Raw genomic sequence first — 18,781 nt, 5'->3', positions numbered from 1 at the left:
TTGGATTCAGACCCAGGAGGCGTAGTCCCAGAGCCCGCGCTCATAACCACTGCCCCACGCTGCCTCCCTGGAGGGCGTGTAGTGTGCCCTGGGGACGAGAGGCCTAAGCAGGGAGGGGAGGTGGCAGAAGGGGAGCCCCTCCCAGCGTGCACGGCGGAAATCAGGAGCCTGGACTTGGGCGCAGGTTAGCCTGGGAGAGAAGGGAATCCTGGCTTCTGGGTGGGCAACTTCACCTCCCCGGGCCTTGGTTTTCTGTCTGTCAGATGAGGATTGTGAAAACACTGCCATGTAGAGGTGCAGGGAGGATAAATGAGCAAGTGAATTGCTCACAGGGTATTAGGCGCATAGTCAGTACTCCAGAAGTGAGCTGTGTATTATTACTGCTTCCGCTGCCCCTGCTGCTATTCCCACTCCCTTTCTCCTGCCTGCACTGTCATTGTTTGCCTTCATCTTCCTTCCCAGCCCGCCCACCCCGGGAGAATAGGAGACTGGCGGGGAGGAAATGCTCAGTCACTCATTCATTTGTTTGGAGAAAGAAGGGAAGGGAAATTCATTCACTGCTGCAAGCACAGCTATTTCTGAGCCTCAGCCCTGCCCTCACAGGGCCCCCTTCCAGTGCGGTGGACAGACCGGTTCCCAGCAGGGCTCATGGCTGGAACAAGGGAGCCCAGGGGCCTTTAGGAGCCCAGAGAGGGTGCCTGACCCAGCCTCTGGGACTTCCTAGAGGAGGGGACAGTGGGGTTGAGACCTGGAGGAGGAGGTGGAGGTGCGAATGAAGTGCTCTGGGCAGAGGCAGCCTACACAAAGGCCCGGAGCCAGCACGCTGGGGACATGAATGGTCTGGCTGGGAGGTATAGAGGGGTGGGAGGAGCTGCATGGGCCAGGCCACATGCTGATTTGCACACCAGCCGGGTTTGCACACATAACCACTCCCCATTGGGAAGGATGCCAGGGGCTGCCTGGTGCTGTCCTCCTCCCCTGCCTTACACCCACCCACAGCCCAGGTGGAGCTGCCTGGCAGGGTGCCCTGGGCCTGTCCAGACAGGGAGGAGGCCGTGGCCTGCTGGGCGTGGGCTCTTCTCACCCCGCTTGACATGCATACCTGTTCCCAGCGTGGATGAACCTCACCCCTCACCTCTGTCACACCAACCTGCAGGGGTCAGTGGGTGTCTCTGTGGAGGTTTTTGACTCACGCTGCCAGCCTTTCCACCAGAGGCCACCCCTGCTCCTTGAGGGCCGGCCCTGGGGCCTCCCAGTCTGTCCTCTGGCACAGGAGCTGTAGGGGTCTGCTCCTGGGGAGGCTAAGGCTGGTGGGCAGGTCAGACAGCGTCTACATGACTAAACTGAGACTCAGAGAGGTGAAGTCACTTGCCCAAAGTCTGCAAGTAAGTAGCAGAGCCAGGATCCGAATCCAGCTCCCAATTCCAGTCTGCTTTTCAGGTTAGAAGATCCGAGTTTGCAGGAATCGGAGTAAATAAGATGGGGAGAGGGGAGGGGATAGGGCTCCCTTCACTGGGAACTTGCTCTGTCCCAAAGCCGAACACCCCACACCGATCGTCTGATCTAGTCATCAGCGCAGCAGCCCCAGAACGGGGACCGTGAAGAGCAGTGGGCGCCCACGTGGAGTTTCCTTTCACCTGGCACCACTGTGCAGGGTTCACAAGCATTCACCCGTGCAGCTCTCACAGTGGCCTTCTGCGGGAGATACGGTTCTCAGTCCCACCTCAGAGGGAAACTGAGCCACAGAGGCAGACTCACCTGCCTGAGGTCACCCAACTCATGACCTGCAGAGCTGGGATTTGAACCCAGTGTCTGGGATCTGTGACCCTCAGTTCCTCTCTTCAGTGGACAAAACAGGGAAATCCTTTGTCCCGGGCCTCCCCACAGGGTGAGCGAAGGAAGTAACAGCACTCAGTGCTGCTGCCCACCTGCCCCTGCTGCTTGCCAGGCCTTGTGTGTTACTTATTCCTTCCCACAGCCCTGGCGGGGGAGCCCTGTATCACCTCCCTGTTAGAGATGAGGTAACCTGGGCTTGGGGAACCGGTGTTGTCCAGCAAGTCATTGGCCCTTTGCGTGAGTCTGGGCTGTTCCTGTGACTGTAGACCCGGCCAGGCCTTTCCTCTCATGCTCCTGCCGCCTTGATAGTCACGATAGTAGCATCAGGACGTGTGCTTGGGACGCCGCTCCCCCCACAGGGATTCTCACAGGGTACCCAAAGCTGAGCCCATAACCCTCAGGCAGTTGTTTGATTTTAGCGCACTCTTGGCTAAGATTGATGAAGTGCGCCTGTGCGGGCAGCTTTGCTGTGCCCAGTTTTGGGGTGCAGAAACCAAGGCTCAGAGGTTAAACATGTCCAGGGTTGCACCGTCAGCACCTGGCGCCCAGGCGGTCTGACTTCCGTGTTCATGGAACCCAGGGCTGGGCAGCCTGGGGGCAGCCACTGTGCCCCCACCTCAGCCTCAGCGTGCACACCCCTTCCCTCCCCACCAGGTGGTCAAGGTGAAGCCCCACGACAAGGACGCCAAAATGAAATACCAGGAGTGCAACAAGATTGTGAAGCAGAAGGCCTTTGAGCGGGCCATCGCAGGCGACGAGCACAAGCGCTCCGTGGTAGACTCGCTGGACATCGAGAGCATGAGTGAGTCGGGCCCGGGCGCCCCATGCTTCAGCCCAGAACATTCCACACGGGCCCTCTTCATTCCCTGGGGGTGGGGGTGGGCTCAGGGGTGGCCCCTTGTTCTGTCCCCAGCCTGCTGTCTGTCGCTCCTCTGCCTGTGTTCCAGGGCACTTCATCCACAGCCCAAAGCTGGGCCTCACGCTTCCCAGTGAGCGAGACTGGGGAGCCGCGGACCCACTGCCAGCTCACGGGCCCTCCCTCCGGGTAGTAGCACAGGCCCCACAGGCTGTGTCTGATTCACCTCTAGGTGCTGAGAAGATCCAAGTGATTGTTCTAGATCATCTCACAGATGATTATTGAGCATCTCCTATGTGCCAGGCACTGTCCTAGGCACTGGGGGTACAGCTATGAGCAAAGCCCTCCCTGTCCTCATGGAGCTGATATTCTAGGAGGGAGATAAGATGATTAACAAGTCACGAAATGAGTAGTGCTAAGTGCCATAAAACTGAATAGGGTAAAAGGGGGTGGGTGAAGGAAGAGAGGGAGGTCAGGAAGAGGCCTCTGGGCCAGACCTGACCCAGGAGGGGACTCTTCACTTGCTCCGTCCCTCTCTGGACCTGTGTGTCCAGAGCCAGGTTTGCCCCATCCCTGGGAGCGAGACCTCTTCCCCACTCACAGTGGCTGTGGTCACTGACTCTCCTGTCCCCCCTCGTTCACACCCTAGCCATTGAGGATGAGTACAGCGGACCCAAGCTTGAGGATGGCAAAGTGACAATCACTTTCATGAAGGAGCTCATGCAGTGGTACAAGGACCAGAAAAAACTGCACCGGAAATGCGCCTACCAGGTAATGCACCTGTCAGGTACCGGGCACCCAGGAACCCTTGGATGGCATCACAGTGCTGCCAGCCGTGGGCACTGAGCAAAACGACAGGAGGAGGGCGGCCACGACAGCCAACACTGAGTCGTGTGCCAGACACTGTGCCGAGGACTTCCCACAGAATCTCATCTCATCCCACAGCAGCTTGGGGCGGTGGCAGGCAGTGCCGTTTGACAGATGCAGGGACAAAGAGCCAGAGAGGTCAGGGTGAAAGGTGAAGAAGCAGCAGAGTCTGTTGCTTGGAGTTCTCATCCCAGGCTCTTGGGCAGCTGTGGCTGCTGGTTGTTGCAGGCTGTTTGGGACCTGATGGTGGCTCCTAGTCCTGAGACCACCCCCTGCTCCAACCCAGGAGGGCAGCTGGCCACAGGGTGTTAACTGGTTGAGTGAGACTCGGGCTCTGGTATCCCATCTGGACAAGGCCCCCTGCCCTGACCTCTCAGGGACCTTACCATAATTTTGGGGATCTGCCGAGATCCACCACCTCCTGGGTTGGTTGTGAGGATGCAGGACTTCTTGTGAGTCAGGTTGACAGGCAGTTGACTCTTACAGAGTGTGCAGGCCATGTGGGAAGCTGCCACTTGATAGATCCTAGAGAGCCAGGCAGCCTGGGTTCAAATCTCTGCCTTCCCACATGCTAGCTGTGTGCCTGTGGGCAGATGGCTTCACTTCTCTGTACTTTGATTTCCTCCCCTGTACAGTGGAGATAATCATATCGTCTCCACCAAAGGCTGTGGTAAGGAGTAACTGTGTGTAATCCACATCATTGCTTCAAATAGTGCCTAGCACTTGGTTAGTGCTCTGTATGGTTAGCTGTTGATGATGGCGTTGTTAAAGGTAAGAGAGGAGGAGGAATGTCCACATTCCTGGTTGTTTTTAATTGAAGTATAATTAACGCACAATAAAATACACAAATCTTAAGTGTCCAGTTACATGAGTTTTTATAGTTTTATGTGCCCACTGCCCAAACAAGTTACAGAACATTTCCATCAACCAGAAAGCTCCCTTTGACCCCTTTCTAGTCAGCCCTCACTCCCGTCCCAGGGACAACCACCGATCTGAGTTTTCACCACTGTAAATTAATTCTGCCTGGTTTTGAATTTCATGTCAATGTCAAATGGACTTAGAACAGTTAGTGTCTCTTCTTTCATGTGACACGGTGTGTGGGAATCATACATGGATGTTGTGCGCATCAGTAGCTCAAGTCCTCCGTTGTCTGAACAGCCCATGATTTGTTTATGCAGTCTTTTGAGAGACATTTGGGTTATTTCTACTTTGTAGCTTTTATAAGTATAAGCCGCTATGGCCTTTCTTGGACAGGTCTTTTTGTGAACATGGTTTCATTGTTCACGTTGAATTTCTCTATTGATTGTCTTTTTTGTTTCATTGATTTTTTCATTCATTATTCTCTATGCATGCTTGAGGCTTAATTTGCTTTCTTCTGGCTTCTGAAGATGAACTTTAGTGCTGTTAATTTTACCTGTTTTCTTCTAAGCAAAGCACTTAAAACTAAATTTCCTTCCAGGCAGTGCATTAGCTGCGTCCCATGAATTTTGATATGTAGTATTTTCGTTATCATTGACTTAGAATTTTTTTCTAATTGTCTTTATGGTTTCTGATTTTGTCCATAGGTATTGTTTAACTCCCAAATATTTGGGGACTTCTAGATGTTACTGTTACTGATTTCTAATTTGGTCAGACAACACACTCTGGATGATTCCATTGGGGCTATTTTTAGTTCTGTCTTGGCACGCATGCAGTATGTACTGGAAAATAGTGTGGATTTTGCAGTCATTAGTCATAGGGCTCTATAAATGTCAATTAGTTCAAGATGGTTGAGACTGCTGTTAAAAATCTTTTATAGCCTATTTTTTTCTAATTGCTCAATCATTTATTGGGAGGGGCTGTTAAAAGTTCTGACTGTACTTGTGGATTTGCCTATTTGTCCCTATAATTCTCAGGTTTTACTTCCTGTATTTTGAAATTTTATTAGGTACACAGTTGGGATTGTTATGCTTTCTTGATGAATTGACTCATGATGATGAAGTGACTTTGGTACTTTTTGTCTTGAAATCCATTAAACCAGATTTTTACACTTAATATTTGCATGCTATAACTTTTCTACCCTTTTGTATTTAACCCATCGGTATCTTTATGTTTAAAATGTTTTTCTTATAAACAGCATATACTTGGGTCTTGCCTTTTTATCCAGTTGGACAATCTTACTTTTTTTTTTTTTTTTTGAGATAGAATTTCGCTCTTGTTGCCCAGGTTGCAGTGCAATGGCAAGATCTCAGCTCACTGCAACCTCTGCCTCCCGGGTTCACACCATTCTCCTGCCTCAGCCTCCCGAGTAGCTGGGACTACAGGTGTGTGCCACCACACCCAGCTAACTTCTGTATTTTTAGTAGAGATGGGGTTGTACCACGTTGGCCAGGATGGTCTTGATCTCTTGACCTCATGATCCACCCGCCTCAGCCTCCCAAAGTGCTGGAATTACAGGCATGAGCCACCATGCCTGGCCTAATTTTTGTATTTTTAATAGAGACAGGGTTTCACCATGTTGGTCAGGTTGGTCTCAAACTCCTGACCTCAGATAATCCACCCACCTCGGCCTCCTAAATTGCTGGGATTACAGGTGTGAGCCACCATTCCCGGCCAGTCTTTACCTTTTAATTGTAGTGTTTAGTTCATTTATATTTAACTATCAGCAATCATATGATTGCATTTCAATCTAGATATTTCAGTCTAGATATCTCTCTTCTATATGTCCCATTTGTTTTGTTTTGTTTTCCCATTTCTCCTTCTTTGACTTTCTTTTGTGTGAATCAGGAATCTTTTAGCATTTCATTTTATCTGTTTTATTGAAATTTTTGTTATACTTTTGAATGTGTGTGGCGAGGGGTGTTCAGTGGTTGCTCTAGAACAGCCCTTCTCAGCTGAGGCTCTATTGAGAGAATTAAGCCCTAACTCCCTTAGGCATCCATTGTATCCGCAGTGAATTAACTTCTCTCCTGTGAATCTGTGTGCTCTCCTTGGGAGAACTGAGCAGGTTATCACTGTTAATATTTTTTGTGAGGCGTAATCGTTTCCCAGAACCCTGGATGAAAAAGGCTGCTCCACAGATTACAATGTGTAACTTTAACTCGTCCTATTCTACTTTCAAATAATAATATGATACTTAATGGACAATATAAGAATCTTACGGCCTGAGGCAGTGGCTCATGCCTATAATCCCAGCAGTTTTGGGGGCCGAGGCAGGTGAATCACCTGGGGTCAGGAGTTCCAGACCAGCCTGGCCAACATGGCAGAAACCCCATGTCTACAACCCTGTCTCTACTAAAAATACAAAAATTAGCCAGGCGTGGTGGCGTACACTTTTAATCCCAGCTGCTCAGAAGGCTGAGGCAGGAGAATCACTTGAACCTAGGAGGCGGAGGTTGCAGTGAGCCAAAATCGTGCTACTGCACTCCAGCCTGGGCAACAGAGCAAGACTCCATCTCAAAAGAAAAAAAAAAGAATCTTACAATATTGTGATTCCTTTTATTTTCTCCCAGCCTTTGTGCTCTTGTCATGCTTATGCATCTGCTATAAATACATTGTTGTCATTTCCTTAAATAGACACTAGTCTTCTGAAGAAACATATGTATGAATACACGGAAAATGTCTTTTATATTTACCCTTTCTCTTACTCCTTGCTGCTGCTTCCATATGTGGGTTTCTATCTGGTATCATGCCCCTTCTGCCTGAGTACTTTTAGCATTTCTTACAGTGTACATCTGCTGTAGACTAATTCTCTCAGCTTTGGTCTTCCTGAAAATGTTTTTGTTTTGTCTTCATTTATAGGGGTATCTTTGCTGGATGTAGAATTCTAGGTTGACATTGTTTCTTTCAGTGCTTTAAATGTGTGTGTGTGTGTGTGTGTGTGTGTGTGTGTGTGTTTCCATTGCCTTTTGACCTCCATTGTTTCTGTGAGAACTCAGCAATCATTCATATCTTTGTTCCTTATAGTCTGTTTTTTTTCACTGGTTTTAAGGTTTTATCTTTGGTCTTTAGTAGTTTGACTACGATGGGCTTTGATGTGCTTTTTTTTGCATCTATCCTGTATTCACTGAGCCTTTTTGATCTGTAGGTTAGTATCTTTCATTAGTTTTGGAAAGTTCTTAGCCGTTATCTCTTCTTATGTTTCTTCCCATTTCTGCTCTCCTCTGTCTGGAAAGCTAATAACATGCTTTTTAGACCATTTGCTACGATTCCTTAGGTTTTAATGAGTTGAATTTGTAAATTCTTTTCACGGTTTTTCCTCTGTGTATTTCAGTTTGGGTAGCTTCAGTCGTCCTTATGTCCACTGATTCTTCGTAAGTGCTGTTAAGCCCAACAAATGAATTATTTGTTTCTTATATTGTATTTTTTATTGGTGGCATTTTCATTTAGTTGTGGTTTTTTTTTTTTTTTTTTGAGATGGAGTCTGGCTCTGTCGCCCGGGCTGGAGTGCAGTGGCCAGATCTCAGCTCACTGCAAGCTCCGCCTCCCGGGTTCATGCCATTCTCCTGCCTCAGCCTCCCGGGTAGCTGGGACTACAGGTGCCCACCACCTCGCCCGGCTAGTTTTTTGTAATTTTAGTAGAGACGGGGTTTCACCGTGTTAGCCAGGATGGTCTCGATCTCCTGACCTCGTGATCCGCCCGTCTCGGCCTCCCAAAGTGCTGGGATTACAGGCTTGAGCCACCGTGCCCGGCCTAGTTGTGTTTTTTTTAATAGACTTTTCTTCTCTGTGTCTCATGTGTTCGTGCATATTGTCCACTTTTCCACCAAGCCCTTTCACACATTGACCATGGTAACCAAAGCCTCTGGTAGTTTCGTCATCTGGTTCATCTCTGAGTCTGCTCTGTTACCAGTTCATCATGTGTCTTATAATTTTATTGTATGCCAGGCATTTTGTATAAAAGAACATTAGAGACTGAGGTAAATAAAGATTTTCCTCAGAAAATGGCACACCTAAGCTGGGCACGGTGGCTCAGGCCTGTAATCCTAGCACTTTGGGAGGCCGAGGCATGCAGATCGCTTGAGCCCAGGAATTCAAGACCAGCCTGGGCAACTTGGAGAAACCCCATCTCTACCAAAAAAAAAAAAAAAAATACAAAAATTAGCCAGGCATGGTGGTTGGCACCTCTAGTCCTGGCTACTTGGGAGGCTGAGGGGGGAGGATCATCTGAGCCTGGGAGGTTGAGGCTGCAGTGAACTGTGATCGAGCTACTGCACTCCAGCCTGGGTGACAGAGTGAGACCCTGTCTCAAAACAAATAAACAAATAAGAAAACGGCACACATTTCTTCTGTTGAGCCGCAAGAGGGAGGGGCTGTGTGAACCTCATCTGTAGTTTAGGGGAACTTTTGTTGGAGTTTCTTTACCACTGGCTTTAAATGTGTTCAGAGTAGAATTAGGAGTTTCCCTTCAGCAGACCTTGGGATCTTAGCCCTGGCAGAATTCCAGGGATGTCTTTATGTTTTAAAGTCGCCAGCTTTTGGAACTGTGGGAGACCTCTGGTATTCAGCCCTGCCGTCAGACTACTGTGGGGCCGCTGGGGTGTTCGCTGCTCTCCAGTCTCACCCCTCTTCTGTACCTCAGGAGGTTTCTCCAGTCTCACCCCTCTTCTGTACCTCAGGAGGTTTCTCTCCACCTCACTTCCTTGCGCCCAACCTTCCATGAAGCCCGTGTGAGGGAGTTGGCGGGGGCAGAGGCGGGCTGTGCTGGGGCTCCCTGGAGTCCTCATCTGTCACGCCAGCCCCCACATGGTCATGAACTTCCACTCATTTCCCCTCATGCGCAGCCCCGGGGCATCCTGCCCTCCTGCCAAGCACCAGGATGAAAGCTGTGGGCTCCTTCCCCAAGGAAAGGCTCGTCCTGTCTGCATTTTGATTAATTTAGGTCCCTTTGCATTGCCAGCCCTCAGATGGCTTTCAATTTGATTTTGTTGCTTGCTTGGCTTGTTTTCGTCTTTAGGGCGAGACAGTCTTTTGTAGCTTTTCTGCCTTCTGACTGGAAGTGGGTGCCTCCTGCATTTTCTTAACACCTTTTCCCCAGCTTATTTTGGAAACTGTCAAACCTACAGAGAGCTGAAAGAACAGTACAGTTAACATCTATCCACCCTTCACCCACATTCACCACTTGTGAACATTTTAATGCGTTGACTTAATGTGTCTGTCTGCTTATATATGCATTTGCATGTGTATACTTTTTTTTTCCCCTAACCCATTTGAGAGTAACTTGCAGTCATAATAACCTGGATCTCCCAAAAACAAAGACGTCCTCTTGTATGACCACAGTTGAATTGTCCTACCTTAGAAATTCATCATTGATGCGATAACATTAAGGTAGACAGTCCACGGGCCATCCGGAAAATCTGGAAACATTGACAGATAGGCATGTCATTGTCAAGGTCATCTCCAGTCTGTGAAAAATAAATCATCTGCATTTCTAGACATCTGTTAATATTTTAATTCTCCCCAGCTTTCCCTAAAACATCCTTTGTAGCTGCTTTTTAAAAATTCAGGGTCCATTGAAAGCACCAGTGTTGCCTATGACCTGCCTTTTACCTCTTTTACCTGGAAAGTCTCACTTCTTTTTTGGGAGACTCTTTTATGACAGTGACATTGAGCTGTGTCCAGGCCAGTTCTTTTATAAAATGTTCTACGATCTGGATTCATGCATGTATTTCCACATGATGCTGAGTGTTTTCAGATAATTCAAGAACCAGGTTTCACATGAAACAATCGCAATGCTTCAGCACTGCACAGTCCACAGAAGCCTGCGGCTGCCCTGGCCTCACCTGCCCCCGCTCCCCCAGGCCTCCCCTGCCCTTTTTCTTCTCTCTCTCCCTTCTTCACCCTCGCCCTCAGCCCAGCAGCGTCTCCTGGGCAGTCCAGGCTCTTGGGGCTGGGTTGGGTAACAGCCCCTGCAGCCGGTCCCACTGAGTCTGCCCTGCCTTCCAGATTCTGGTACAGGTCAAAGAGGTCCTCTCCAAGCTGAGCACGCTCGTGGAAACCACACTCAAAGAGGTGCGCGTTGTGGGGCAGTGGGGGGAGGGCCAGCGGGGGTGGGCTCTCTGGCTGGGGAGGGGCCACAGAGCTCAGGAACTCACGGATCCACCTCCCTGTCTCCCTCACACCCCCACCCCTGTGCCTTTCCTCCTGAATATCCCATTTCTCTGCTGGCCTCTTGGTCTCTGTCCCACCCTCTTCGTTCGTGTCCCCTGCTTGTGTCTCTTGCATGATTCTTCTCGGTCTACTGTGAACTCTTACCCTTCCCCTCACCTCTGCCCCCTCCCCACGTCTCTCTCTGGGCCCCTCCCTCTCCGGTGGCCTCTTTTCTTTCAGACAGAGAAGATTACAGTATGCGGGGACACCCATGGCCAGTTCTATGACCTCCTCAACATATTCGAGCTCAACGGTTTACCCTCGGAGACCAATCCCTATGTATCCTTCTCAGCAGAGCCACCCTCTCCCCACCTCCACCCGCAGCCCCAGCCTCAGATCTGCAGAGGGGGAGGAGCCCCTGCCAGGGAAAAGACGTGACCTTGGAAAGGAGAGGCCTGGCCATGCTGCGGCGCCAAGGTGTGGGTGGAGCTGCAGGCTGGCCACGCACCCCAGACTCCAGGCTCGGACAGGCCTGGGCCAGCACCCAGCGGCTGTAGGACCTGAGCTGGTAGCTCAGTCTCTCTGGGCCCTGGCTTGTCTTCATCTGCCTCAGGATCGCATTTGAATGGCACCTGGCACTGGCCACACCTGGGTTCCATCCTGGCTTTGCCACTTCCCAGCTGTGTGAGCGAAGCAGGTTACTTCACTGCTTGGTGTCACAGTATCCCCACTTGCAAAGGGGGATGATAATATGTGCAACCCTGTTACTCAACAGTTCCTGAGAGGACAGGCTAAGAACAGGGCCTGGCCCACGCTCGATGCTGTGTAAGTATCTCTACATATTATGGTATTTGCTTGGTGAATGGTGGGAGGGTCTGTGTCCCATCTCCCCTGTGGCTCAGGCCTGTCTGAGGAGAGCTGAAGCAGGTGGACTGACTGGTCCCCGCACCTCCCCACCACTGGCTTTCCTGGGAGACAGGAGGCAGGGTCCTCAGTGCCATACTACTGAGGCTCAGCGACCAAGCTCTGGCTGGAGCCACAGTGAGGAAAGGGTTAGAAACCCAGACCCCTTGCACCCTGCCAAGTCCTCACTGATTGGGAGGTGCTGACAGGAGCCTTGAGACCAGGCAGGAGCAACCCCTCTGGCCCATCTTCTGCCACCACCCCCCACCCCACCCCTTCCCCTCCACGCTTGCCATGTTTTCCTTAGCAGGACAGATATTTAATGGTGACTTTGTGGACCGAGGCTCCTTCTCTGTAGAAGTGATCCTCACCCTTTTCGGCTTCAAGCTCCTGTACCCAGATCACTTTCACCTACTCCGAGGTGAGCTGGGAAGTGACAAGGTTTGGGTTCATTGTGGGATCCTGGGCGGGGCGCTCACTCTGCAAGGATCATAGTTGCAGCTGTATTTATTTTGTGGACTCGGAGTTCATTCACAGGGCGGCCTTTTAAGGTTGAGTATGTTGTGCACTGCACAATAACATCACGCCAAAGGACGCATGTATATCATAGTGTAGAAACGGATGTTTACTCTGACCATTTTTTAGCAGATGGCAACAAGGGTCTGAGGATGGGCCCCTTTTTTCTGATTTGCACGAGGGCATGAAACAGGCTCCTGGGTTGCCCTAAATCTGGCACTAAAGTTAAGCTGAGTGACAGTGAACAGACCAGGGCCTGAGGGTGGGAGTAAAGAGACTGTTGACAAGGCAGCTGTGCCCCCTCAGATTCAGGCTTGGTGTCAGATTTGGCTTCTCTTGATTGAAGTAGAGCCTGGAACTGAGTGTGGTGGTTCACACCTGTAATCCCAGCACTTTGGTAGGCCGAGGTAGGAAGATCACTTCAGCCCAGGAGTTTGAGACCAGCCTGGGCAACACAGTGAGACCTTGTCTCTAATAAACATTTTTTTAAAAGGCCAGGTGCTCATGCCTGTAATCCCAGCATTTTGGGAGGCCAAGGCAGTGGATCACCTGAGGTCAGGAATTCAAGACCAGCCTGTCCAATGTGGTGAAACCCCGTCTCTACTAAAGATGCAAAATTAGCCAGGCATGGTGGCGCACGCCTGTAATCCCAGCTACCTGGGAGGCTGAGGCAGGAGAATTGCTTGAACCCGGGAGGCACATGTTGCAGTGAGCTGAGATCACGCCACTGCACTCCATTCTGGGTGATAGAATGAGACTCAGTCTTAAAAAAAAAAAAAAGCCAGGCATGGTGGCACTGTGCACCTGTAGTCCTAGCTTCTTGGGTGGCCAAAGTGGGAGAATTGCTTGGGTCCAGGAGTGTGAGGCTGCAGTGAGCCATGATCACACCACTGCACTCCAGCATGGGGAACAGAGCGAGAACCTGTCTCTTTGAAAAAAAAACAAAAAAATGAAATTTGAAGTAGAGCCCAGAGTATTTGCTGGAGGAACAGACACAGGTGTGTGATACAGAGGGAACAAAAGGGGCCCTCTAGGGTTTTGGCCAGAGCATCTGGAGGACTGTGGCTGCCAGTGACAAAGACGGGGAGACGTAGAGCAGGGTGTGGCCAGGAGCTGAGGAGCTCCCCTTTGGAAGTGGCTGTGAGACTCAGGAGACATGGAATGTGGGTGAGGTTCTGAGGGGTGTTGAAAATATAAGTTTCTTGGTGTCCACAGGAGATTAGACAAGAGGAGTTCACCAGGATGTGAGGGCCACACAGGGGAGGCCCTGCCCATGGCAGGGTTGGGGTGAGTTGGGAGGGGAGTGATAGGCTGGGGCGAAGCCTGCATGCCTATGTCCCTGGGCTCACAGGGTTCATGCAGCAGTGCCCAGCACAGGGCCATAGCTCAGGAAGCCCCTACTGTGGGCCTCGTTGCAGGAGGCAACAAGCACTCAGGCCAAGGAGTTGGACAAGCAGAGTCTGAGCAGATGCGAGACTGGGCAGCCTTCTCCTTGCCCCCAAGCTCTGGAAGGGAAGAAGGAGGCCAGGTGCTTCTGTCTGAGACAAAAGGATGGAGCTCAGCGTGGGCTGGGCTGGGGCACATGCTCTGCGGATGGGCCTACTTTTTGTTTTTGAGACAGGGTCTTGCTCTGTTGCCCAGGCTGGAGTGCAGTAGCATGAGCATAGCTCACTGCAGCCTCTGCTTCGTGGACTCAAGTGATCCTCTGGCCTCAGCCTCCCAAGTAGCTGGCACTACAGGCACGCACCACCATGCCCAGCTAATTTCTAAAATTGTTTTGTAGAGAGGTTTCAGTATATCGCCCAGGCTGGTCTCAAATTGCTGGGCTCAAGCAGTTCTTCTGCCTTGGCCTCCCAAAGTGCTGGAATTATAGGCATGAGCCACAGTGCCTAGCCATGGACCTACTTTTTGTCAAGATTCCACCCTTGGTACCTCCAATCTGGAAGGCACCACAATGGGAGGCGTGAAGCCCACGGGGGCAGGGGACACACGCACAGTTCTGGGCCTTGAGGGTGCCTGGCTGGAGGAAACTGATGTACCTGGAGGCTGAGCTTTCTCTTCTGTCCCCGTGTTTTCCAGGCAACCACGAGACAGACAACATGAACCAGATCTACGGTTTTGAGGGTGAGGTGAAGGCCAAGTACACAGCCCAGATGTACGAGCTCTTCAGCGAGGTGTTCGAGTGGCTCCCGTTGGCCCAGTGCATCAACGGCAAAGTGCTGGTGAGGATGGCGTGAGCCCTGAGTGTGGGTTCCCTGCCCAGCCACACCTGGGCAGATGTGTGCTGGTGAAGGAAGTCGGGGCCTGTGGGTGGCTGGCACCTTCCCTCACAGCGGCATCCCCCAACTCCCCAGATCATGCACGGAGGCCTGTTCAGTGAAGATGGCGTCACCCTGGATGACATCCGGAAAATCGAGCGAAATCGACAACCCCCAGATTCAGGTGAGCGGGGTGGGGCCGGGTGTCTCCAGCAGAAAGGGGCAACCTGGGTTCAGATCTGCCCTGCAAGCCAGCCCTGCCTCAGAGGATGGGCTTTGTGCCCTTGCAAGGAACAGCGGGTCTAAGCCTCAGTTTCCTCACCTGTGACTTGGGCCAATGCACCTCCTTCATGGGGTTGTGATGGCGAGCACAGTCATGACCGTGGTGCAGGGTGAGGGCACGGTGACCCCTGAGCACGCCTGTCCTTATTTGTGAGTTCAGTTGCGGACCCCTGGAGGGAGGGGAGGTCTTGGGGCTCCTGTCCTGGTGGCAGGCACACCTCAGAGAGTTCACGCACCGGTGCACACGCACATGCACACTGTAAGTGCTGCAGAGGACATGGATTGGGTGGGCCCATTCTGTGTGGTCGGGAAGGCCTCTCCAGGGAGGCGAGGTTTGAGCTGACACTGCAAGAAGCAGAGGCGTCTGGAGAGCATATTCCAGGCTCGAGGAGGGGTCCCAAGGCAGGGAGAAGTTGGCGAGCAGGCAGGGCTGTGCTTTGAGGGCTGACATTGGACATGGGGTTCACTGGGCCCAAATCCTGTGGCACCTTACAGGCCTCAGTGAGGACTTTGTTCCTAGGGCAGTGCGGAGCTGCCAAAGGCTTTGAGCAGGGAGACGGCCTGATCTGAATAGTGGCGTTGAAAGCTCTGTCCGGCTTTGGGGCCATCGGGGTTGAGTGGGGTGTGGAGGGCAGATCAGCAGAGCGGGAGGGGGTGGCTCAGAATCACAGTCACCTGTCCTGAATGTCCATGTCCGTGCTGGATGTCCCCTGCCCAGTCTCCACCCAGGCTGTGCCATGGGGTGGGCACCTGGCCGGGCCAGGAGGTGGCCTGTGAGTGACCACCCCCGGGGAGGTGGACAGGTTCCTAATGTTTTCCTCACTGCCCACCAGGTCCCATGTGTGACCTGCTCTGGTCAGATCCACAGCCGCAGGTGAGTCTGGGGTGGGGTGCAGGGCCGGTGGGTGTGGGCTGTGGGCAGCAGGTGGAGGCAAACAGTCACCCTGAACCCCGTCTCTCCCATCTGCCCACCCTCAGAACGGGCGCTCGGTCAGCAAGCGGGGCGTGAGCTGTCAGTTTGGGCCTGACGTCACCAAGGCCTTCTTGGAAGAGAACAACCTGGACTACATCATCCGCAGCCACGAGGTCAAGGCCGAGGGCTATGAGGTGGCTCACGGAGGCCGATGTGTCACCGTCTTCTCTGCCCCCAACTACTGGTATGTCTTTGCCTTTCCTGCCCAGGGCCTCTGCCAAGCCATGGGTTTTTGTCTTGGCTTTGTTTTGCCTTTTTATGATGGAACATTTCAAAGACAGGCAAGAGCAGATAAAAGAGCATGACGAACACCCCCGTGAGCATCACCCACTTCTGCAGCACCAGCGGGACCAGCCTGCGGGCACTGACCAGCTGCCCCGTGTTACAGCAAGCCCCGGGCACTTTACCTTCCTCCCATTGATTGCCCAGCACGTTTCAGAAGGAAAGGGGTCTTTTTCTTTTTTTTTTTTTGAGACAGAGTCTTGCTCAGTCGCCCAGGCTGAAGTGCAGTGGCGCAATCTCCACTCACTGCAAGCTCCGCCTCCCGGGTTTACGCCATTCTCCTGCCTCGGCCTCCCGTGTAGCTGGGACTACAGGCGCCCACCACCTCGCCCGGCTAATTTTGTATTTTAGTAGAGACGGGGTTTCACCGTGTTAGCCAGGATGGTCTCCATCTCCTGACCTCGTGATCCGCCTGTCTCGGCCTCCCAAAGTGCTGGGATTACAGGTGTGAGCCACCGCGCCCGACCGGGGTCTTTTTCTTAACCACAATATCATGTTCACACTTTTAAAAAGGAGTGCTGGCTGGTCACGGTGGCTCACGCCTATAATCCCAGCACTTTGGAAGGCCGAAGCGGGCAGATCACCTGAGGTTAGGAGTTCGAGACCAGCCTGGCCAACATGGTGAAACCCCCGTCTCTACTAAAAATACAAAAAGTAGCCAGGCGTGGTGGTGCACACCTGTAATCCCAGCTACTCGGGAGGCTGAGGCAGGAGAATTGCTTGAACCTGGGAGGTGGAGGTTGCAGTGAGCTAAGATCGCGCCACCGTACTCTAGCCTGGGCAGGAGTAAGACTCCATCTCAAAACACACACACACGAAGGAGTGCTGATCCCTTGCCCTCACCCGAATCCTGCCAAGTTCTCTTTCTCCTGGTCTCTCCTAAGTGTCTTTTCCAGCTGACTTCTTCCAGACAGGACCCAAACAAGGCCCACATTTTCTGTCTCTTTGCCTATGAGTTCCCTGTCTCTTCCCCACCCCCATCATTTATTTGTTGAAGAATAGGCTTCTTCAACAAATTCTTCTTCAACAAGAATAGGCCTGCTGTAGAGTCACCTGTGTCCTGGACTAGGCTGACTGCATCCCCGTGGTGCCGTGTGACACGTTCCTCTGTTCCCTGCGTCTCCGGGTGGGCAAAGCTAGAGGCGTGGTCAGATTCCTAGTGGGGTCTGGCGAGCATCCACTTCCGTGAGCTACGCCCTGCCCCTCCCTGCTCCCGCTTCCCCCACTCCCACCCTCTTTTCCCATCCTCATCCCCCTGCCCTTCCCATTCTTTCCCCTTGGATTCCTGTCTTTCCCGTCCCTGTCTCTCTGTTCATCTGTGTCTGTCGTGGCTTTGTCCCTCCCTCTCCCTCTCTCTGTCCCTTCTTGCCCAGCCCTTCCTTGTCTTAACCCTCCAGCCCTGCCCAGCCCTGACCACCCTGTGCACTCTGCTCCTGTCCCTGCAGCGACCAGATGGGGAACAAAGCCTCCTACATCCACCTCCAGGGCTCCGACCTAAGGCCTCAGTTCCACCAGTTCACAGCAGTGGTGAGTCACCCCTCAGGGCCCCCGCCCTTCCCATCCTGGCCTGGGGACAAAGAGGCTGAGACCCTGGTAAGGGACGGGGATAGGTTCCGCCGGTGGGTACTCTGGGTGCTCAGGGGCTCCGTTGTGACTTCTGTCCATCCCACCTGCCCCGGCCCCACAGCCTCATCCCAACGTCAAGCCCATGGCCTACGCCAACACGCTGCTGCAGCTAGGAATGATGTAAGGCGAAGGGCGGGGCGGCCTGCACCCCAGGGCCCCTCCACTCCCACCGGACCCCGGCCCTGGGCCAGGGGCAGAGCAGGCCCCGCCCCAGGGCAACGTTGGACCCCCTTTTACTTTGTAAAGTTTGTATTTATTCCCCTTTAGGTTTGCAGAGGGGGTAGGGGCAGAGTCAGGGGCTGGCCAGAGGGTCTGCTCCCTGGACAGAGAGGAAGGAGGTGGAGCAGCTGGGGCTGGGGGCACAGCCCGGGCATTCTGTGGGGAGGCAGTCCTCGGGGTGGGGTGGGGCTGAGTGGCTGCCCTGCCCCCCTCGTTTGCATGGCTCCTCCCCCACTCAAGCAATAGGGCCCTGCCATAGGAAGACCCCCAGAGAGAGGGTTAGCAGGGGGGCCTCGCCTGCGCCTCCCCTTCTGTAGCCCCATGGTGGGGCTAGGCTGGGGCTCACCCCCCTCCCCAGCTATTTTATGTCTGTAATTAAATATGTTAAAATAAAGTCATTATCGGAAGTCAGCTTGTCTCTGGATGGTGGAGCCGCAGGAGCTGCCTGCATCACTGCCTGCCTGCTGAGGAGATCCGGAGGGTGGGGAGGCCACGAAGTCCCACTGGCCAGGCCCACCCAGCTCTGCGCTGACAGCTCAAGTGGCCGCTGCCTCTGTCCAGCACCGTGGGCTTCGGGGGAGAGTTCTGTCACCTGGGTAGGGCCGATGAGGCCAGCACTGAGTGGAGCAGAGAGGAAGCTGAAGAAGCTCCTCACCCTTTGCTGGCTCCAGCAACAAGCGTGACAGTGCCGCTCCCTGCTCCCTGCTCAGGGTAGGCCCAGCAGTGGGCCTAGCACGATGAGGCAGGCGTCTCCAGTCATTGAGGGAGACCAAGAGGACCCTTGTCTCACTCCCAGGTGGCTCTTAGTCACGGTTAATGCTGGATCCCATTCAGGCTGCCCCGTTAGGCCTCGGTCCTCCAGAGAGATTGTGTTTCCAAGTTTGAGCTCCTCTGGACTCAGCTTTCTCCGGTGATAAGTGGCACTGGGGGATGGTCTAGAGCAAATGACTCCTGCAGGGCCGAGTCCAGGAGCGTTGGGCCCTTTGGAGGCCTCCCAGGCAGACATGAGGCATCTGCCGTCCTGATTGCGCGTAGGTGCTGGGGAGGCGTTCTCTAAGGCCCATCAGCCTGGCAGTGAGTGCACCGCCCTCTGGG

The 18,781-nt window shown here is 52.9% G+C and overlaps 1 protein-coding gene across 1 annotated transcript in view; it reads left to right on the top strand.

Annotated features, from left to right (window-relative positions):
- The window catches only part of PPP5C (protein phosphatase 5 catalytic subunit), a 43,705-nt gene extending 25,608 nt beyond the window's left edge, over positions 1–18,097 (top strand). The window contains exons 3-13 of the mRNA XM_017874323.1: positions 2,491–2,638; positions 3,342–3,463; positions 10,484–10,549; positions 10,868–10,966; positions 11,846–11,951; positions 14,126–14,268; positions 14,401–14,488; positions 15,420–15,460; positions 15,565–15,743; positions 17,287–17,368; positions 17,529–18,097. Coding sequence (XP_017729812.1) covers positions 2,491–2,638; positions 3,342–3,463; positions 10,484–10,549; positions 10,868–10,966; positions 11,846–11,951; positions 14,126–14,268; positions 14,401–14,488; positions 15,420–15,460; positions 15,565–15,743; positions 17,287–17,368; positions 17,529–17,591 — 1,137 coding nt within the window. The 3' untranslated portion in view covers positions 17,592–18,097. The remainder of the gene's footprint in view (positions 1–2,490; positions 2,639–3,341; positions 3,464–10,483; positions 10,550–10,867; positions 10,967–11,845; positions 11,952–14,125; positions 14,269–14,400; positions 14,489–15,419; positions 15,461–15,564; positions 15,744–17,286; positions 17,369–17,528) is intronic.
- Positions 18,098–18,781: the final 684 nt, after the last annotated feature.

The sequence above is a fragment of the Rhinopithecus bieti genome, unplaced genomic scaffold (assembly GCF_001698545.2).
Source record: "Rhinopithecus bieti isolate Rb0 unplaced genomic scaffold, ASM169854v2 scaffold_7888, whole genome shotgun sequence".
NCBI classification, from domain to species: domain Eukaryota; kingdom Metazoa; phylum Chordata; class Mammalia; order Primates; family Cercopithecidae; genus Rhinopithecus; species Rhinopithecus bieti.
This window is presented reverse-complemented; position numbering and strand designations above follow the sequence as displayed.